Genomic DNA, 23924 nt, shown 5'->3' on the forward strand with positions numbered 1-23924 from the left:
CATCTTTATATTTAATGTTTTAAAATTGATACATGTCAGCTCTTGCCTGAGTCATACTCTTGTCACAGAGTTCTACCTTTGCAACATTAACTGTAGATGAAGACATCTGGGGGACACACATCGTGCACCTACATCATATGGCCCTCACTTGTCTTCTCCATGTAATCCTAATTTAACAACTGGCTTCAATGGGACCTGACAACAGATACAGACCTTGTAATCTATCAACACATGGCTGAACACATGTGAAAGCACGGAAGTGCTTTTTAAAATAAAGCTCTAAGTTCTCTCTTTGAATCTGAAGTACAATGTCTTCCAAGGTATTTTTAGGTGAAAATGTGTGAAGAGCAAGCAAATGAAAACCAAATGTACACAGATTTAAAAAATCTTACCTTATGAACAGAGTATAAATCTTATCATGCTAAAATTATGTACCTAACATTACACCCTCATATGCCAACTTAGTTGTACTCAGAGCAAGCTCTCCAGAGATCAGTTTACAGCCATGAAAGTAAGATGGCAGCGCTTATTATGAACGGCTTTGATTTATCTGAAGTACAAGAAAGCATGTGGAACAAACTTGGCAAATATTTAAGATCCCCAAACCCAAGTGCTACAGCAAATGAGCCTTGCTGTCTTGTGCCAGTACAATGGCAATGGCACACACTCCTCTGGCACTACACCAGCAAATTAAAGCATCTGAAAACAGGGCCCAGGTGCAGCTGTCCAAGCACAAGCAGGGGGTTAAATGTGCATGCCAGAGCAGCCCATCCCAGGTGACACTCAGCTTTCACTAATGGTCTTTTTTAAAAATTTTTTTCTTTTTTTTTTTTTCTCCAGAAGGCACTGAGGAGTTTTGCTGGTCTGCAAAAGGACTGGTCAATTTTCCCCAGTCCTACTCTCAATCTGAATACACTGTGAACATCTTGTGCCTAGTGAACCATGTAGAGTGTAAAGGCTATTTCAAACACTGACTTCTCTGCAGTGAGTAGCATTTCACTTAGGAATGTTTGAATGAGACTATAATTTTTTTTTATTTACAGACAGGCAATATTTTAGCCCAGTACTTTTTAAACTGAAGGCTGATGCAACTTGTCATTCACCAAATATCCAGTTTGTGTTTCTGTAATTCAGTCAATGACAACTTGGGCTGTTCCCATCTGTTTTCATATACCGACAAAAAGAAATTCCACAGCAGCACCGAGAAAAATTATGGGAATTGTGGCTTATAAAATATTTAACGCTTTCTCAACTTGCCACTAAAATAATAACATCTAAACAAAATACTGAGATACAATGTAATATGTTTCTTTATTTTTTTTGTTTAAATCCAATTTGAAAAGGTCCCTTTTTAAACAAGAACAAAAAAATCAACACAATTCAGAGGGCTTATCTCATTTACCATATTCTTCCCCACTCTTCACTTATAACACAAGCAGCAACTTATAATATTAGTGCTCATATAGTGCACTTATATGAATTTTGATTTGTGTATTAAGCATTAAATACAATGTATTTTCCGTGAGCATAGCCCAAAGAGTACACAACGTTACATTTTCAAAGCCTATGTTAAAAAAAAAAAAAGACAATAAATGTATATCCAAGACAGTCAAACTCAAAATTTTTTGACTTGGCAAATTCTATAACGAGTAACAGCAATTTTAAACTGCATACAAAGCAGAACAGTGCCAACATGCCCCCAGTCTGTGAGCTATGGTAAAACATCAAGCACACATACAAAGGAGAGAAGCCAAAGAAACCCACCACAGAGCTAACCTGAGGCACACCCAACTGCGACCAAACAAAGGGAGCCCACTTCCCCACTCTGTAATGCAAAGAGCCCAACAACAACAAAAAGCACTTCTACGCTACAGAAAGTGAAACAGCAACTCCTTCCAAATTTGTCTCCTCACTTTTAAACAACTTGCTCGAAAAATTTAAAGATGAACATCTAACTATACCAAACAAATGTACAAACTATAAAGTCAGAGAAGCTCCAGAAGATTGCCACTTTCAACCTTGCATAGTGAGAGCTGGCATTGATATTGCTACCACAGCTTCAGCAGAAGATACGGGAAAGAAAAACCTTTACCTCTAAGTGATGCACATATGTAACATTTTCTTCACAAAATTCAGTTAAACATTTTTTTAATAAAAGGGAAAACAGCTCTAAAAAGGGAAAGATAGTGTTCACAAGCTTAGAAAAAAAATACAAAACCAGAACATTCCATAATAAAAAAATTAAAACAATAAACATTCCATCATGACAGCACCTATTTTATCACTAAATAAGCCCCATACATGCAACAAACTACAACTATTGTATAAGGCCGTCAAATTAAAGGTTTACTTTTCATATAAACAAAGTGTAAAAATAGCAACAAGTTGCGATCTTCAAATTTAATGCTATGTGAGGATTCTGTCCCCCCAGTTTCATTTGGTAGCAATTTCAATATGTGTTTGATATAAATGTCATTCATCTAGGAACCGTGGTACAAATACATTGTGCCTAGGACAGTATTGTCGTATCTCTGTTCGACCTTGACAGAATTGGAATGCTCAACAACACTACTGAGTTCAGGGATACTTTCAGCAGTATCCCCAAAACCATGATAGTGTCCATAGTGCAAAGTGTCTCCAGGGTCTTCCACCCATGAGGGCCGGTTAGAAACACAGCTACTCGGGCTTCCATTCAGGTGGAGAGATCCACACATATCGGTGGAATTACTCATGGCTTTTTCCGGCTCCTCGGTGCCGTTACTGGCATGAATTCGATGCCTACTGGGAGAAGTTACTCCAGGAATTGCTCCGTTAGGTGTTAATGCTAAGCACTCCTCACGCCTGGCATCCATCCCACTGAGCTGTTGTGCGGCGGTGAAATCCAAATGTCCATTGATGGCACATCCATTTGTCAGTGCATTCAATATGGAGCTACTGCTATTCATATCTGCATTAAGAAATACACCTGTCACCAACAATTAAGAATAAATCGAAATACATCAAAACGCCTCCACTATACTTAACTTACTTAAAAATGTTTCCATACACAGCTTTGAAAATAAATCTATCCTTCCTTTATAACAATGTAGGTAGTTCCAAGTAATGAGATCTGACCAGTAGGTTTGTGGCATGGATTCTTATGTTGAAAATACACATTTGCTTGGAAAATATGCCTATATTAATCTTTGCAAAGACGTCAACGTCTCATTTTTATTTTTATTTTTTTTTCATTTAACTGTATGAAGTAAGTGCAACAGACAACATTCTGGGCAGTGTTTTCAAGGGTGGAATAAAAGTGATCTTTCCACCTTAACTGTAATGCCCTCTTGGGATGGAAGATTACATATATACAAAAAATGAGTATCTGTGAGAGGGTGAAGGGTTTTTTTTTTTTAATTTTTCAGTTGTAATTTAACGGTGGCTTTCTTTTTCTTTTTAGTTTTAACTCTCACAACACAGAACACACTGAAGTAAGTCAAATAAAGAAATGTTACATTGGGGGGCTAAAATAAAAAAATTTCCATGTTCCTTTATTCAGAAAGTATTCCAATGTACCTAGCAGCTTGCTAGATAACATACTGGGCAGGTTTGTATTTAATGCTATGTTTATAATAGCATGTGTACAGCCCACATGCAAAATGCCATACAATAGCAACAGCAGAATGCACAGAAGACTAAAAAATAGTAGTAGGAAACAAGATTCTAAAAATGTGCATGCAAAAATTACTGACAACTGTTCCAAAGCAATTTCCCCTTTGAAGCTAGTAATTAGTACAGTAGGTTTTGTTTCCATGAACAGATTTCATCAGCCTGTCTGAAATGCATGTTTTTGCAGTGGTACTCAAAAGTACTAGCACAAAAAATGCATGGTATATTCTGCCTTTAAAATATAATTTATGTCTATATTGGTAAAGATGAGCAATGCAAACATAGCAACTACAGAGCTATGTGGTGACATTTAAAGATTTTACATTCTGTGATTATCCTTGGATACATGCACATGTGTTTATGTCTCCATGAATGCATAAACCCATGTGCAAACAGGATTGCATTTACTGCATGTATGCAAATTAATTCAGTTAATTTAGTCTGTTGGCAACTTCCCACATTTGTAAAACACTGGGTTCCCATTTAAGTGACAGATAATGAGTACCACTGTCTGACAAGGAAGAATCTGGAGTTTTGGTTCTCTCTCAGTTGTTTGCATGGCTGTTATTTGAAGTATGAATTACAACACTGATACTTTACAGACACCATGTAAGTTACACAAGAAATGTGTCCAATTTGCAACTCCCTGGATGTACTAACTGGAGTTTCCTGTTTAGTCTCAACGTCAGTTAAAATACCCACATCAGCCAAACTCACTAACCATGAATTCTCATTAAAAGTGGAAAAAACCCCCACAAACCCATCAAGACATCAAAGTTAGTACTTCAGTGATGAAAACGCACAGAAGGAGTTTCATACAGTGTTTATTAACTGTAAAGTGCAAATTTTTACTGTTTCAGAAGAAACCGTTATAGGCTGGTTTTGCCAAATCAAATTTAATAAATCTGGCACTTCTATTAGTTAATATGCAAAAGTAGGTAATGAATAGTTCTAGTGATAATTATAGAATGTTATTATCGGTTAAAAATGAGCACCTATAGTAATACAGTAATAGTATATTTATGAAAGAAACTAATTTTTACATAAATAAGAACACTTAGTAATTATCACTGGAAAATATAGTCTACTTTTAAAGTATTGACTATATATATGTATATATTTATTCCTAATATATTAAAATATCTATTATTTATCATTCCCTTTGTTGAATTGGATCTGTGGTACAAAGCACATATTTTTGGCAGAAAAAACTGATAAATAGGAAATTAATTTCTGAATGCAATAATGCACTATTGTAGTAACTCCATGTCTTAACCTACAAAGTGCAAAAAAGGCTGACCCAAGGCAGTTTTAATCAAACTCTAAACACATCCTGTTACCACAAGCATCTTGATTAAGCAGCCCTTAAAAAAATCTAGAGCATTAATACTGACCAATCCTAGTAACATTTTGATTGTTTCATGACGATTGGTACAAAAAACAAAATCTGTTTTCCCAGGTTGACTAGTTCCAAATAGTAGATTAAACCTGTGATGTCTGGTCTTCTATTTACATAAGAAACCCCACAGCAGGATCCTGCACTTATGCCATTGTGTCTGAGCAAGTTCTGAACACAGGGTGTATGTCTAGACTATTCTCTATAATATTTATTGTACTATTTTGAATATAGTTTTGTCACAACATGTTATTTTCAAAGCTAGGATATGTTTCCCTATCAAGTCTTATTACTATATACTCAATCAAAATTAAACAAGTAATTTAACTTATTTCTGAATTTCCTTTAACTCAAAATTTTAGCAACTAGAAGCAAGGCACAACGTAATACAAGCCTCAGGTTAAAAGTGAAACAGCCATCGTGGACTTCTGTTTACCTGAAATATTAAGAAATTACTAATAAACCTTCTCTTTCACCATTACAATACATTGCATGAAACAGCTAATTTTTGATACCTACTAAACCCCCAATATAATGGGTGTTACAGCAATACAATAGTTTTCAAGACTCCAGACAACAATGTGCAAAAATAAAGGACTAAGTTTTATACTTAAATTAAAAATAAAAAGCATATTGATTCTTGCAACGACAAGGAGTTTGCATTGCAGAAACAGTGTATATTTCAATTTCTTTTGGTCCAACAGAAGTACTCTCCTGTTGTTTGGTGTCTTCAACCATTTGAATGTTGTTGTAGCTAACAGCAAACTGTCCACTCCCACCTGATACAACAGCAAACTCTCTATCAACGTGCATATTGTCAGCATCGTCCTCAGCTCCTCCATTCAGCATTGGTATTAAGCCATCAAAGCTGTAAGCTGACAAAAAAAAAAGTCATGTTTAGTCATTAGTGCCCACTTGAAAACTCAGCCAACAAAAAGATGAGAACTTTTGATTATTAAAGCAAAACATAATTACCAGGGTACCTATTAGACTTACGCACTTACATATTAAAGTTACTAGTCTGATGTACAAAAAGTTGGAGAGAAATTTAAGCTACTTCTATCTAGGCTTTACAGGAGATGTGCCCAAAACATATTTGTCTATTGTCAGTTTAGACTGCTTCCTTTTTCACTCCCAAGGGTCAGGTCCCAGTAATCCACCCATATCCACACCGACTGCTCCAGGGATCTCTTCAAGAGCTGAATAAGCAGAACTGTCTTCTGACAGAAGCTGCCAAGTGGTTAGACTGCTGGGGGGAATGCTTTAATAAGCAAGAGGGGCTTGACTTCACTACTACTTCTTGTACCTACCCGGAGCACTGCTCCACTACTATCCCAGCAGGCCCTGCCCTGCTCAAACACTGACATTAACACACTTTTCTACACTCACTGCACACACTCTTAATATTATGTTATAAATGCCTGTTTTGGCAGACTTCAGTTCAGCTTCCATTACCTTGGGCACAACAAAAATTTTCATAAACCACTTGTTTTTAAAGAACCTTAAGCCCTGAAGTGTTCCAGGGCCAAGCAGATCACTGAGGGCTTAAATGACGTCATGGCCCTTGGATCAGAAGGCTTCAAATTACCCTAAATCAGGATGGAACTTTTAAAAATCATCTTGAGTAATATCTAAGTGCAGTTTCATGTTGGCCAATTCCAGGGTCCAGTTTCAGGAATGGCCTCCATCACACCTCACACAGAACACCTAAAGCATGTGCTGAGACTCGTGACACCAAAGATGCTGGCTGTAAGCAGCACACCCATCACAGAGCACAAGGCAACCTGCTGAGGGCTGGACTACAGGGGCCAGGATGATGACTGACATGAACAGAGCTGTGTGACCAGTTGGCCCAGTGTGCATCATCAGCATCTTTGAACCTGTGCACCATCCTCTGCTGACCTTCCCAGGAAGCAGGATGAAATTCCTGGAACTGATTCCAGAAAAATGGACATAAAATCCAGTTTTATGTTTCTAAGTAAAAATTAGAAATTATTTGGCATATATTCTGAAAGTGGTCACCAATTTACTTCTGTTAATTACCCTTGAGTAATTAGTTTCTATCACAGTGTTATCATGTATCAGCATTACCTAATTTTGACATTTAAGGCTTTTTTTAATACTATGCACCTGCTAGCAGATACACCTGTGTGCATATAAACAATTACAAGTAATGCCCATCCACTGCCCAGTTTAGTTATTCCAGGGCAAAGCACACCTTAAGCATTTATCGTCTCTCAACTCCACTGCTTACAGGTTCTTGTAAGGGACATATGCTGTCTCAGCAAGTAGTTTCAAAGCAGTGATTGTTCAAATTTGTGGTATGGCCATCAAAACATGACTTTTCCCTGAAAATACAGGCTGGCTTCACTCTCTGAACATCTGGAATCTCCTGTGCAAATAGTCTTTAAAGGACAACAGACCAGTGTGATTTTAGTAAGGATTTAAAATTAACACAAAATTGGGCTTGCTCTGTAAAAAAGCCAGCTAAGCACAAAGATGTACTGATAACTCATTGCTCAGCTCTGTTGTTTACCAAAATGCCTCAGGAACACTGACTCATTCCCAGTGCAAGAGACTTTTTACATCAATGCAATAGTTATTACTGATGCTTGATGTCTTTGAGGGCAAACATGTCAGATTAGAAACTGCAGCTCCCACAGCTGCAATGCATCTCTTAGTTACTCCAAAAACCTTCAAGCAAAAGCACCAAAGCTTTTGCATTTGTTTGTGAAGGTCTTAAAAATTCATATTGTTCAGTTTAAATAATTACGTGGATTGCCTTTCCAACATTTCTGTAATTGCTCAGGAGCACTTGTTCACTTCAAGCACTGTTTATTTGCTCAATCTAACTTAGGTACTGGACCAACTCTGTACAGTGAAAGGTAATGCAGATACAACGCCATTTCCCCACATTGTGGGGAAATGCTGCCTATTGACTAGTCTGGGGCATATTCTGAAAGAGACAGCTGCTTACGAACACTCAGATGGAGCAGCTCTTCAAAATGCAAGGTAAGTTAACTTGACTTCAAGCAGAGCCTGTTGGTAGCAGATCAATGGACTGAAAACATCTTTCTGCAGTTGTTATAGACACTTGTGTACTGGGCAAGTTTTCCTATTCTATTTAGCTACTTAGGAAATATTTATTTCTGAAGTCTTTTATTTAATTGCACAGCAACTCTTCTCCATAATGAAATTTATCATTTAGACCAGCTATGTGAAGCAACATATCCTGTTTATAATTGGCCAGGAAGTATCCAGTTAAAGTCTCTGATCCTGGTATGTATACGTGGTGTTTGGACAGCAAGTACTGAACAAATTGTAGTGTTGATATTGATGTGATTTATGTTGCCTATGTCATATTTAGAAACATGATTTAGGTCTCCATTCCCCCCTTGCTATCTGGAATTAAGCACTGTTTAAGCCCTTTCTCTTTGGCTCACTGAAAGTCACTTATGTTAGAACATGAACTTTAACTGAATAAAGTGTTTTCAATGAAGACACGAAGCCCTTTTCTTGACACTAAAGAAAAATATTCTTTAGCATCACCAGGAAAAAGGAGGTTTAAGTGCAGAATTACTCCCTTGTTTTTAGTAAGAATTTAGTGGGATGACCAATAGAACAGAAGAAGGCAATTCTCCTCAATCATGTTACTCAAAGTGTTTCTAAAAAAAGATTTCTACACAGAGCTACCAAAAAATATCTTTAGGTTGTACTATTCTATCATTGCTGGCAAAGCAGCAGTACCCTCAACATACAAGGCTGGATAGGAAACCTTAAGATTCATTCTGGTCTTACACCCCTATGTAAGATTGGAAAACAATCATGGAAACTTAGGGTATGTTAATTTACAGACATAACCCCTCTTGATTTGCGAAACCCTTCAGCATTCAATTTCTTCCATCCACCTTAACTAGCAGTTTTTGAACTGTGAATTAATCCCTGAATGGAAAATTACCATGAGAACATCCAGCCATCTCTGTGAATCAATGGAATGCCTCTTGGCCCTCCTGAAGCTGAAGAAACTGAGGATGAAGTAGAAGCTAATTTAGCTCCTACTCCTCTGCATAATTTTTCTCAGCATCATGAAGCTTTAGCACTGTCTGGAAATAGAAATTTCTGAACACGCCAAGATGGAGTTATAGGAAGAACTGGGATTTTGTGGCATGGAATAACTGTATTAATATGCTTCCTGTATTAATATGTAATTTAGATATGTGAGTTTGTCAATAATACTCAACATCCAAAAGACTTTAAAACGTTTATTTTCCTCTCTCAGCAACAGTATCAACCCATCCCTTTTACCTCTGGGGTCTCACCTTCTGTTCTAGCCTTCTTTACTCCAGCAGACTCCGTATCTTCAAAGGATCTCTTTCGACTTGTCCCACCACTGAATGGATTGGGACCTGCACTCTGATGAACCCCATTTAAGGTGCCATTGCTATAGAAACGATTCAGGTGACAGTTCTGGAGGTTCAAGAGAAACTGGGCACATTCTTGGAAGCCCTGGGTATGTGCAAGGTCTGCTGCTGTCAGGCCACTGGCATTTCTCAAGCTGTACAATACAAAGAAACTGGATTACACTCATTCATCAGGCTAGCTGGCTGCTGCTGCTGCCCTTACTGACTATCTATCTGCTGGTGATGAGAGAAAACATACACTTAGCAAATTTTCAATTAAGAAATTAGTTATCAATCTTAGTTTTATAACTATCTTAACTTTTTGCACATATATCTCACTTCTAAGCAAAATTTGGGAGACAATACACTTTTAAATAAAATCAATATACTATGTGCCTTAAACCATCTTCCTATTTAAACTTCTCAAAATGCTTTATTCTAAAACAGTCTGAAGTAGCTGATCTTTACATTAACTTCAGACTAATTTAAGTGCTGTATTTTATCATCTTCTGCAGTTTATTCTGCAATCTATTGCTTTAACTTGAGCAAAAGATCAAATACTCAAAACAAACTTAACATGACTTGGCAATTGTCCATGGCATTCTGGTTTCTAAGGTAACAACAACATCACTATTTTTCCTAACAACAAAATATATACATATATAGTAAAAGATAGAAAAATATGCTATACTTAGTTATGCTTTGCTTATACTTTTGTTTCTGGTTTGTTTCTCATTTCAAAGTGTGTGACATCATAAGTACTGTGACTTGCTTTGGTAATTTCAACCGAGACTTTTCTGTGCACAAGAAAATGGCACTGGATTTTTCATATTCTAGTGCATCAAGGAGGTTAGGAATGAAATCCAGGAGGATATGTAGAGGTTTAATTTGAAAAAGTGCTGTAGCACATGCATTTACACAAATACATAGGATGTCTTGTGCTTAGCAATTTAGGACAACTTCACGAGGAAGAGCATAAAAGTGGAGATAAGAAGGCCAGGAGTGACAAAAATAGATGATGATGCAAAAGATACCAATTAATCTTTCCTAATATTTTTCCATACAGATGTAACTAGTCAGAAAAATGGAATTTTTGTTTCTTGGATTCAGTCATTTAGACAAGTCTATTACTTAAAAATCCAGAAAAAGACCAGCTAACAGACTAAGAATTCAGAAGATTAATAGACCTGATTCTCTTGAAACTCCAGCTCATGAGAAGAATTTAAAGAACAAAGTCCAGATTTGCTTCTTAGATCACTGTAATTTACTTGATATAAGAAAACCTTTAGAAACTGACTATTACTGCAAGACTATTTCCATAAATGGATAAGCCAAAATACTACAGAATCACAAAACTCATAACCTAAACCAGGGTTAATTTAATTCCATACTACACTATTCTAAGTCATTATTTACTTGGACTACTAGTGAAAATTCACAGAACAGCAGGCAAGAATGCTCTAGAAAGTAAGACTTCAGAATACTGAAAAACCTAGTTAGTAAAAAGAAACGAAACTTCGAGGTGGTATTAGTTTTGAATACCTACAAGAGAGCTGCTAAGTGAAGAATCTGTTCTGTGCATCCAGTGTAGGCAGTATATGAATGTGATTAATATGAACAAAGGATAATTAAAGCTAGCATCAGGATTAAGTTTTAGCATATAAAGGCTGCTGAATCTTGAGATGGTTCTTTTCCCCTCATTTTAAGATACGGTATCAGACATTCTTCTGTCAATCCCTGCTGCACTAGATGACCTGTTTAAGCTGCTGCTAAGCAAGCAATTTGACACTTCTTTAGTAATTCTGGTTTACTTGTGTAGCATAAGGATGTAGAATGATGAAACTACAGCTTAGGAAAGAGAAATTTTAACAGATCTGTTCTGTTCAAGAAGAAAACTCAATTCTCTGATACCTTCTTTAAATTTCCAAGCCCCAAAAGAACAGTAAAAGAAATCTAAGCAAGAGCAAAATAAATTAATTTATAGAAAGATAAAAATGACAAAACCAATATGGTACTGAATGGCCACCTAATTTAACAGAATTCAAGGAATCAGTAATTCTATTACTTAGCAAGTACTACTGAACACTAAGTGCTTTCCAAAATCGACTGTAAGAGACTGCAATTAAGTCACCGTTTTCCGAAGGATCATCAATGTAAGACGCAAGAGGCATTTGGAGATTTATAAACTCAGATCAAAATGTGTAAAGCTACACAACTGAATTTTCTGGTTAAGAAAAATTACATTTCCCAGAAACAAAATAAATAGGAGTTAGAATTTGCAAAATTTTAAAAGGCAATGATTTTTGATATTTAAAGATCTATCCCATTCCTACCTCTTCCTGAACAAATCGATTTAAAAAAAAAAAATAAATAAATCAGGTAGACAAAGATGTGCTTGTTTTACAGAAATATTCTGGAAGCACTGCATAGGTTTTCAAGGGACTCAAGCCTATCGGATTTAAGATTCTTGCTTCTGAAGTTTAGAAACACCTCTCCTTAAGGGTGTGAATCTGAATTTAGCCTATCAAGTTAGTAATGAAAATAAAAAAAAGTTGAATGAAATAAGAGATTTTAAGTTCTGGATGACTAGAAACTGTTTGAACAAATGTCATGGAAGATTAACACAGCTGTTCTCTCTGCTCACTTACTGTGGGAACACTAATTTCAGTATCTTTTCTATATCCAGTTGTCCATGTCCATGATTTTAATCAAGGCCTGACTATTCCTGGACTTTCATATACTTTCAAATTTCTATTATACTGGCTTGCATTCCAGCATTAACAGGAAGGAGAAAAGGAAGAGCTGACAAATTCTGCAGAAACCTTGTCACTTTCTCAGAAACAGGCTAGAAAGATAAAAAAGACCTACTTTTTCAGCAAATTTCTCTAGCTTTCTCTAGGTGGAAAAAAACCTGTCAGTGGGAACACAAAAGGCAGCAAAAGCTAGCTGTACTCTATTAGCCTACCGTAACAAAATCCAAGACATAAAAAATAAAGTGCTAATGTAAGTATGAACAAAATCAGAAAGAAAATGCTCTTAACAGATATCATGGAAATTTAGCAAACTGGAAGAGCTTATGTAGTTTCAAAATTATTTAGAAATATTGTCAATTGCTGTAAGGATTCTGAGTCTGTAACAGAGAAACAGTGTAACACAGTCCTTCCAGAAACCCTGGAGTACTTGAATGAATTAAAAAACTAGGATATCTACTAGACCATTATTTAAAAGCGTTAATCTGAACTCAGAGTGGAGCTGTCCTGTTAAAGTTGTAATTACAAGGAACTAGGAACACATCTAATGCTAAATCTGCTGCCCATGTCTGACAGTGAAGTGTCTGCTTCAGCTTATCCCAGGAGCTAAGAATTCAAGTGTCACTACTGTAGACAGACTAGATTATAAGGATGAAAATAGAAATGATTCACTGTCCCAACCACACGTAAGAGCAGTTCAGCCTCTTATGTGCAATCCCTATGGCAGCCCTTGGTTATGAACTCAAATTATATGAACTTATGAACTTAATGTTATGAAATCAAATTATAAACTGACTACCAAGTGAAAAGGAGGAAGAATAGTATGTGATTAATTTGGCTACAAAATGTAGCCATGTGACAAGGAACATGTAGCTAAGAAACTGGAAGAAAAATCAACAAGCAGAAAATTCTGCTGACATAAAGATATAAAGAAGAAGGATTGGTAAAGGATATCACAACTGAAAGTAACTTCAAGACCTAGGTCGTGAAAGAAAAACACTGATAAAAAAAGTAAAGCAGTGGACAACATGGACAGAACTACCTCAATGTCATGGATCTTGAAAAAAGAATAAATCTTCTTTTCCACCCATCTCCTGCTTTTTTTATTAAGTTAAAAATCCCTTTGGTACCAGCTTTGATCTTTTATCCTGAACACCTTGAAAGAGTAGAAACTCCAAGAAGCTTGGAACACACTGATAATTAAATCTTCAGGCAAACGGTCCTTTTGTTCCTGTTAATCATACAGCAAATATGACAGGTCTATTTCTGCAACTACATTACTCAGAATTAAAAAATGAGTACAGAAATTTCTAGCAGGTTTTACATTTTGTTTTGTAGGGGTATTTGTTGTTATTGGCATTTAAAAAAAAATATAATTCTTTTGTGACAAAGACGCCAAACTTAAGGTCAAGCTTATGTTTCTTTTCAAGGTTCGGCTTTAGGCTAGGCTTATAGCTGAAACAAGACAAATAGCAGGTTACAAACACTGCATTTTTCAAATGAATTCATTATGAAGGAAGAAGCCAGCAGCAAGGAAGGCATGGAGGGATAGAAGGAAGACCTAAGTCAGAAAATCAGAGTAAGTTTTGGAATGTGACATGTGTTTTATGTTAAGCCAGCCTTTATTAAACAGTATTCATTGACTTGGTGCAGTATTTTCTAAAGGTTGGCCTAGTTACCATCAAATCAGAGAGCAGTGCTCCAAAAACTTAACTCCTTCTCTCTTCAGCAAAAAAGAAAAAAGTCAAAAATTAAAGACAACACTGAAGGTGAATCTAGCTACAGGAACAGGTGGAAAAACTGAAGAAAGGACACTGAAAATAAAAGCTCGGAAAATAGAATTCCTTTTTTGGCACCTGGTCTAGACAGGAACATACATGAAGGCATGAACTGACAAACAGGAGAAAAAGTCTTTACTTAACATTGCCCAGGGCTAAAGGCAGTCATTAGAAAGTCAATTCGCTCCAGATTTAGAAAACACATATCTTGCATCATTTCCAAGGCAATTCAAGTATCTGAAAAATTACTGAGTCCTGTTCAGGTTTTTTCACTTAGCAGTAATTTTTATGCTATATACTTTATTCACTGTTTCCATGTAATTCTTACTACTAGAAACAAATTAAAATAATGAAGTTTATTATTTACCCTCAGCCATCTTGTAGGCTAAAATCCAGGAGCTGGGAATAAAAACATCTCATTTTTTTTCAAAATACAGATGTGTAAGATACTAACTCCAACGTAATAGAAGAAAGCTGAATGTATGGAAAGATACATTTTCATATTATAATAAAGTTATTCTAAATAGAAAAAAAATCCATGAGAAAAGACATTGAAAGTCTGAATATGGATGAGTAGGTGATATTGAAGTTTCTTGATATATGACACTTGCATTCTTCTGTAGTGACAGGTGTTTTATAAATGAACTCCAAACGCACACTGATATATTGAGTTAACGCTCTGACTTTTGCATATACATTTATTCACAGACCTACAGTGCTTAAAACAACACTGTTATAACATGTTTTTCTTCTTCCATCAAGTGACGTCCACAGGCAGTCTTCAAAACTGACTGATCTTGGCATGAAGAGGACTTTTTTTAGCATCCATTTTTCTCCCTCTGGGTTGACATCATCTGAACTCCCATCCTAAATGCCCAGTTCATCTGAGAGTCCTGGTATCCCATTAAAGCAGCTATAAAGAGGACACCCATGAAGCATGAGTTTAGGTATTTCCTTCTGCTGAAATGCTTTTTCAAAAATGTAGGCTGTGAGTGTAATTCAATTGCTGCTCAAAACCAAGAGACAAGTGCATTATCTGGCCAAACAAGACTGGTGTACAGAAACATGAAGTTAGCTTTCAGTTTAGCTTTATTTAGGAGGAAATTTTTATTATTTCAAACTAATTTAAGAAGTTTACTAAAGGAAGGAAACAAATTGAGGCAAGCTCTTAAAAAAATATTCAAGATGCTTCCACTATGACTAAACCACAGAAAGTAAAAAAACAAAACCCAAACCACCCAAAATTTAGAATTGTTTAAATATGACTTTGTGCAAGAAAGATTTACTTCAGTGTAACTTATAGAATTTACTCTTCAAAAGATCTGTAGGAAGAAAACAAAGACTTGTGCTTCTCACATTGATTATAAATGCTATTGAATTTACTTCAAAAAATTGGTTCCAAGTTGCTTTAATTGTTCATTTTTCATATTCGTTGGTGGAAAAAAAACCCAAGTAGATTTCTATGTCTTTTTAACATAGAAATACCTTAGAAGACACTATCTTTAACTTATAATGTCACATACCTTGAAAAACAAAACAAACATTTGCTATACAAAAAGTCAGCAATAAATATCTTTGAAAATCATATATGTAAAAAAGGAATCTCCTAAATGTTTAATTTGAAATAGTGATTACAGCACCTACATCTTACTGTGTTTTTGTTAATGCCATGCGACAATCTAAGAAAATAAACCACAGTTTTTGTATATCAATGTAATATCTGTTAAAAATTACTGATCTCAAGTTATCTATTGTTAGTTTACAAATAAAAATGTAGATAATTGTAAATTAGGGTAAGCAAAGCATGCAAATCTATAGATTCTATATCTGAATTCCTAGATTAGCATTAAAACCAATCACCGCAACAAATACCTCAACAGTATGCCTTGTGTGCAGAAAGGAAGCGATACTGAACATTCAATGCCACAACTGTAAGGTTTTCGGAGAAGCACCTGTGGCAGTTTCAGCAGTTTCTATATGGAATGCTCCCCCTTTCTAGGATTACTTGAAAAAATCAAGTCAATTCGAATTACGTAGCTGTAAAACATTGACATGTGTAGTTTTTACAGTTTCAGAATCTTCTGTTTGATTTAAACGGGCAATGGTGCATAAACAGGAAACTTATATCATAAGGGATCACATATTTGCAGGCAACATTAAGATTAAAAGTACATTAACATACATAAAGTGCTGTAGCACATTATTCAATATGTAAGCCATTATCATGTGACCACCTTAACAACAAGATACTAAGCCTTTTATGCCTTTAAGAGCATTATAACTTTCATCCTGAAACCAATTTTTCAGTTCTTCACTGAAATTTATATAGAATGGATTAAAGTTACCAGTCAACTCATGGCTTCAATTACTTTAAATTTAGTAGGCTGTATCTCAAAAGAATTAGTAGCTATTCCTATACAAAAATTAGCAGATACAAGGATTAAAACAAAACAAAAGAAGAAAGAGAAAAAAAGATCAGAACACTAAAACGCCCACAGTGAGAAAAACTGTTTCCTATATAAACAGTAGTATACTAGTCTAAAATTTCTAAAGCAAAATTATTTTAAAATACTAAACTTTAAGTGTTTTAACCCTTTGGTGTCCAAATACAGAAGTTATTAAAATTGTTTCAAACTTTTTTTTTTTTCCAGATACCAAGAGAAAAATAATCTTAACTGAACAGATGTGTGTCACTGCTGGGGCAGCTATATAAATTCATGCTAGAATTACACACTGGGCATCTACAAAAGCACAAGTTGGTGCCAAGTTTTTATTTCACAACAAAGCATTTGGCAGCTGAAATTATTTTACACTTTTAAAACCAGTGGTAGAGTTCTTGTGAACATCATCCAAAATCATAACAAGAGGAATATAATGGACAGAAGGACTCTGCTTTGTGAAGCCACTTTCTCCACTTGAAAATTAAGGTTCACTATGAATTTTGTATCTATAATTAGCTCCTAAATACTTTCAACTCCTGACTGAGAAAACATTGGCAGAAGAAAGGATTCATTAACCGTGGTAGGCAATGTTGAAATTACGACAAACTCCACTATCAGGATTTTTTGTTTTATCTGTATTCCCTTTTCTGTGCTTTACTAAAGACTTCAAACAGTGCACTTCATTTTCAGTACCCTTTGGTACAAACTATTCACATTTCCAAGTAAACTTTTCCCTGAACGATATAGGCCTGACTTGGCTTGGTAGCAACAACAATATTTTTAAATTTGTATCTCATTATTTAAGAAGTGATTCCTAAAAACAATTCACAAAGGGAAGGTATGAAAGACTATGGTAACTCCTGAAACAACAATCTGATTGCAATACAGCGTAACAGAAAAGACCTTTCCTACTAAAATGAAAGTATTTTCTAGATCACAAGTGAAATTAAATTCCAAACAAGCATCTTTATACTACTGCAGCCACTTTAAACACCAAGAGAATGTAAGAGTTACTTAGCCAACCTTATGACAATGAGAACTATCACTGCTGTTGCTTTCATGTTTCTAGAAACATGAGCAAGAATTGCAAATAAAATTGCTAACAATGAAGAAAGTGTAATGGGAAAGCACTGAGGACAGGTTCAGAGCAAATTCTGACTTGAAAAGATAAAACAACTTTGCAACACAGATTTCTACCAAGATGATTCTAGCAGCAAATAAAATGACACTATTTCTCCTCAACACAGCAACTGAAACACAAAGATGGTTTAGCATTAAGAGAAATGAAGGAAGCAAGTTTGTCTCAAATGTGCCAAACCTGAAAGTTCAAGCTGTTCAGCACAAAAAGCATGGACAGTGGAAGATCGGAAATAAAACTAAAGAGGTATTTTTGTGCCAAAAGCAGGGAAAAAGTAAAGAGAATTAAAGGACTATAGGTAGTAGATGGTTTCATTATTTTCCCATAATAGGGACACTATGAAACTACTACATAATTTATTTTTTTTTTTTGGTGTCAAAAATAATTTTATATGTTCACTCTAGCAGACAAAATCTTTTGGATTAAGGAACTGCTGAAGTGCATAAAACCAGTTTAAATTAGCTTCATGAAAAAGTTTTTCCAACTTAGATTCTTCTCCCTTTATAAGAAAATTTATCTATCACAATGAGCTCAATCAAGCAAAACAGAATGAAGCTGAAGAGTAGTATTTTCCCTAAGTTATAATTACTAAAGTTTTTCCATGGTTTGCTAAGCCTCCATGCCATGACATACATCTTGTAACCAGTAGTGCATGACAGACATTAGAAAACTTTTCTGACCAACCTGAAAATGTTCTGGGTCACACCATAACTACCTCCTGATTTTTTTTGTCCAGAGGCTACTAAGTACATAGTTGGTCTATGAACAACTTTACTGAATATGCACAAACCAGAACAGCAAACAAAACCCAAATCAACACAGTAGGCTAGAACAGAAATTGCAATAAACTATCCTCTCATCACATATCTAGTCAAAAACTATTGCCAGATCAAGTACAGCACCTCTAAAGATCACCACCACTGACATCTGGACTAACCATCAGAACTAGTGAACTACTGTATTTGGGATATAATTGTTTCTTTCACTGTATTTAACTCTGGCCAAGCTCCATAACACTTTGGTTTCTCCACCTGACTTAACTGCACCCAGGTTTCTGTAGACAGAATAACAACAGAATAGCTTATCTTGCAGGGGAAAAAAATAAATAAATAAGTATCTTAAGGGAAACTGCACACATTAATGTGAACATTAGCACAATATCTTACGTGAAGGCAGATCAATCCCAACAAAAAACCCCAAAGATTCCTGTCAGAAATCTAGACTACCTGCATATAAAAGTATTGGTAACACTCCCATATTCTTTACCCAGCTCTCTTGGACTGAAGTCAAGAAACCAGTGCTATAAGGCTTCTCACTAATGAATAAGCTAACCTTTCAAGCTCACATGTATCTAGTGAGTTTCCTCTTTATGTTTCAGAAAGGTCCTAAGTATCATTGCTTTAATGATGGATTTTACTTTTTTCATGAAAAGCACAACCTCTCATATTCTGCTATTTTCCAACTGATGTCAGTAATCACTGTTGTTATTCCACCCCCACTAAGAATAATCTGCAATCAAACTGAACAGGAATTCTGTGGTACGAGTTTGCCTCCGCTTCCTGCAATTATTAGAAGCGTCAGTAACTCTGAAAACTATGTTTTTCCACACTGGTTTACCCTAAGACTGAGCCTCTCATTTTTTATCAGTTACCCATGTATATATATTCTGCTTTGGTATTTACAAATCTTTTGTCCAGACTAAATCCAAATTCATAATCACAAGCTCCTACAAACCACCTCAAGTACTGCTACAACCATAGCAACCAAACAGGAAACCAAACATGGAAGAAATTACCAAGCTTTACTTGCAGCTTTTTTGAAGGAGAATTAAGTGTTTCACCATTGAAATGGACATGCCACTTTGAATTTGCCTTTCTGTAAGGATTTATATAAAATGGGAAAGGCAGAATAAATTCCAACACATGTATCCTCTACACTGAAAAATGGTCACTACAAGAATACTACAGTGATGGTCCCTAAAATGCTTGTTACATACAATTAAACAAGAACTGCCATATATTTTTCCTTAATTATACAGCAGTCTAATAATGCAACAACAGCAATTAATCCAGCAGTTTAACTAGTATCTAGAGGCAATCAGGTTTATAAAAAGGATGTGTATGAAGTGGTCCGAGTTTGGAAAGTACCAAACAGATTATATAAGCATTAATATACTAATTAACAGATAAGAACTTCTCTGTTGAAAAAGCACCTAAATCCAAATGATCAGTAAGATCCTGAAGCATTACTTTCAAGATGAGGTTAATTTAATGACTGTAGGAAAGTAGGATGTTGGTTCTTCTACACTGAACCTATGCTGTAATACAGCTTCTGAAGTAAAAAGGTGACATAAGTAAAAGTAAAAAGTCGTCGTGGCACTTCACAAGTACATTAACACCAAAAATGGACTGCAGTTCAGTATTTAGTTTGGTAGTTAAGTTAGCTAGGCTAGAAAAACAAGCTCACATTAAAAACCTGCAAGTAGGTCCTAAGATTTTACGAAATCAAGAAGATATCCATTAACTAAGGAGATTTCTGAACCCCAAGATCCTTCAAGAGAACAGGCCATGTAAGCTTCCTCTCCAACTGAACTGAGCGTTTGCATCACAAAGGAATGGCTGACTTCTGTTTCGTCATGAAAACACACATCACTACTCTTCTGCCTCTTCACTAGAGGTGACTGATTTTCAGCAAGTCAAGAAAACTCAAAAGTACAAATGAGAAGAATAAAAGCTGAGATATCACAAGAGTGGTCATGTGAAACAAATGCAAGAATTTCACAAAGGACTAATCCAGCAGCACTAAAAAAAATTAAAGCAGACAGATTCCTGCGATGGAGGATGGACAGCAGTTGAGAAGAAAAAAGATACCAATATTGCCTTTTTAAACAACACAATGCAGTTTGTGACACATGAGTTTGAAAAGAAAAGATAAATTTAAGTAAGTCCCTGTCAAAGAATGAGAATAAAAGTCTTGCTGAAAAACTTAATATCAGCAATTTCTGGCATTGAATTTATACACTCAGATGAATGCCAGACAGCTTTAACAAGAAAGTGGCTGAAGTGTCTGCCTAAACTAGATAAACAGCCCAGTATGAATCTGTCATCTGGTGGAAACAGATGTACTGATTTATCCCAGCATGTCACTTCTACTCAAACCTTGAGACCAGAGTATATTAAACTAGAAAGGAAATTATGTCTTTGGGGTCTCACAACATTCCATCATGGTATACAACCCAAAGTTACCCAAAACCTGAAGGTTTCTGTCAGGCAAATAAAAAGCTTTTCTACAATACTATTCAAATATCATGATCAATAAAACCCTTAAACAAGCAAGAAATTGTCTTCAATTGGATGGGTGCATACCAAGCCACACCCCATTCCAAAAGTTACACCTCTCTATCCCAGAATAATACAGTATTTCAAACTTCTCTATTAGCTCTGAATCAAGACACTAAGGAATACACAACTGCTTAAATGCTGCAGAAGAATTTTTATTCAGAAATAAGTGGACACACTGCACAAGTGCACCACATGCAAACGGACACGAAACAAGCCAGGATAATCAACACTGGCATCTGCTTCTTCTTTTTAATTCAATAGTGTCCTGTGTTTAGAGCTGAATCTTTTATTTTTTATATATGCTGTGATACAAACTATGTAACTACATTAAAACACAGCATTTACATAACAGTTCAAAAGAGCAAAACAAAACATGGCACCAAGAAGGCTTTTCCTCCATAAAGAGCTGTGAACACTTGTCTGTCACCATGATAAATAATACACAATTAACCATACATAAATTGCATCAATATGCCTTTTAGTGAAAATCCAGCAGTAATTATGGATACTTTAAAAGGTACTATCCACATTAAAAAGTCAGTTACACAGCAAACCTTTTCACTCATATGAGGACATTGTGACCACCTGCTTCCCCCTCTTCAAGGGTCCATGAATACCATAGTTAGTGGAGCAACCATTTTTATGGCTGTAGGACATACTGTGCACAGAATATGCTTCAGCTAAAATGAGAAGGTAAATACCACAAAAAAAATCAAAATATTTTCACTAGGGTACAATAATTATTTTTTAATATTATTAAAAATTTACACAGGAATAGAGACCCAAATTCTCTCTCATCAATTAGGAAAACAATGCAACAGCTTAATGAGATTTATAGACTGCAACATCCTGTCTTTCTCTGTAAAAGCAATATACTAACAAGCCTGAAATATAGTCAAGTTTAGCAAACTAGAAAAATTCAAGTGAGGCTATTTTATTATTACTAAAATTCTTACTTTTATCCTTAACTTCACTATTATACATATTATTTGTCTTCCAATATAACCAAAGGAGGAAATAAAGTAGAAATGTGGCAAACACTCATAACAAGATTTCTCTAGTCCAAGTTACTTCATTTTAACAGCAGTATCCTAATAATCACTCCTTAACAAAAGATATATTTATTGCAATATTACATTACTGGTTACTAGTGTTTAATAATGAAATCTTAGCATCCCTGTTCTACTTGCTATAAAAAACTAGGGATGATGGCATTCTGAATGCATATTATAAATATCGTGTAAATGTAGTATATTTGACTATTTGCACTCCCAAGGGGTATTTAATTCATCCTTATGAAACTAGACTTCAATACTGTTAACTATACTAAGAAATAAAGAAAAAACTGGATTAGAAGATCTAATCCCAGTAAAAATAAAAAGCACTTACTCATCATTAGTACAGATCAGCAGTTTAATTCCAGTGCTTAGTTCTGTATTTCATAAAATTCTTGCCTTGGTCTTATACAGTCAATTATAATTACAGTTAATATATACAAATGAAAACTCAAATATATGGCTAAAATCCTTCTCCATTTCTTCTAATTGGAGCCATAAAATAATGGAGTCAAAACTTTCAGAGCATCTGCATTTTCAACTTTTTACAAAAACCAGGAAATCTACATAAACTTTAATCAGGGCCAGCTTCCAAAACCAGATGACCCAAAATTAATCAGTGTCAGAAGCATATACATGAATTTGGCCTAATTTAACATACTGAACCTGGAAACTGGATTCTAAGGAAAAAAATCCTTACCCCTATCAGTCAATAGCTAACTCCCTCAGGTGACAGGGCCAAGTCCTTATCCTCTAAATGATTAAACTTGGGTTGCTCCACAAGCCTTTTGCATTTGCATCCCTGGTTTTACCATTCTCATGATAGGACCTGATATAATAGGTTTAATAACCTATAAAACTTGTGACAAGTCTACTGAAACAAAGATGGAATTCAAAGTTAGAAAATTGAGAATTCAAATTATTTTCTGTTCACTAAAACTGCTATAGACCTACACTGCTTTTGCTGCAAAAATATCTTTGGTCAAAGATAGATATGACCCATTTCACATTATGCAGTTCTACAACTTTTCTTTTGGTTGGCTAACTTGTAAAAACCAAAAGATTACATACTAATTGATGATGATAATTAAGGTTTGCTCAATTCCACAGTAAATTTAATTCCAAGTTTATCTTAAAAATATCCAAAAGTGAGTGAAAAATGGGAAATTATACATTTAAGACTGATTTCATGTGTTTGTCAATAACTGAGACAGCTTATTTCTTTTTTCTAAAAAGAAATCTCTTAATACAAAACAATTAGTTTGCTACTATTAACTTAAAAGGCAATATATTTCCTAAATACTCTATGACACCACTAAGAGTTAAATTTTATGGTAGATTTATCAAGGCAGCATTACAAAAACAGTAAAATGGAAACCAAAGGGTAAAACAAGAAATTAACTACATGATTCTTATTTCACTTACAACTTCAAAGTTTCATAGTGCAGGTTAAAATACAGTAACTAGTTACCATTTAAGATAATAAAGCTAGTTCTAATTAAAACAAATTGCTAAAGAATTGATATTATTTATAAGCCATAGAGCTTATACTCAACATTTCTAGGTGAAAACTGCATCCATTTTGTCCATGCTGTAAGTTTCAAAAGTTTGTGAGCTTTTCTGAATGTTTTTGCAGTACATAAACCTTTAAAGAAAAAAGTTAACAGGGCAAATACACAATACACTAACGAACAGTAATAAACTAATGGTGAAGTGTGTGAATTGCTGTTTTACACATAATGTTGCTTTTGCATTGTTTTCTATATTTAATCACCAGTGCAAGGTGTAGACTTCTTGTAAAAAATAACTACATCCTAAGCAAAGTGTACAGTTTGGGGTCATTTGACAGAAGCATGACAAATACTTTAATGTATCAGATTTACGTGCAACACTAATGTAGCACAATGGTATCATTTAAGGAAAATTAACTTCATTACTAGACATGCAAAATATCTTGGGCTTCATTACAATTGAACA

The 23924-nt window shown here is 35.1% G+C and overlaps 1 protein-coding gene across 1 annotated transcript in view; it reads right to left on the reverse strand.

Annotated features, from left to right (window-relative positions):
- Positions 1-1292: 1292 nt before the first annotated feature.
- ANKRD10 (ankyrin repeat domain 10) overlaps positions 1293-23924 on the reverse strand; it is a 37397-nt gene continuing 14765 nt past the window's right edge. Inside the window, exons 4-6 of the mRNA XM_005516601.2 lie at positions 9364-9599; positions 5824-5919; positions 1293-2947 (exon numbers count right to left, since the gene is read on the reverse strand). Coding sequence (XP_005516658.1) covers positions 2481-2947; positions 5824-5919; positions 9364-9599 — 799 coding nt within the window. The 3' untranslated portion in view covers positions 1293-2480. The remainder of the gene's footprint in view (positions 2948-5823; positions 5920-9363; positions 9600-23924) is intronic.

Source organism: Pseudopodoces humilis, chromosome 2 (assembly GCF_049639895.1).
Source record: "Pseudopodoces humilis isolate 2021_Gansu_Grassland_sample_001 chromosome 2, ASM4963989v1, whole genome shotgun sequence".
Taxonomy (NCBI): domain Eukaryota; kingdom Metazoa; phylum Chordata; class Aves; order Passeriformes; family Paridae; genus Pseudopodoces; species Pseudopodoces humilis.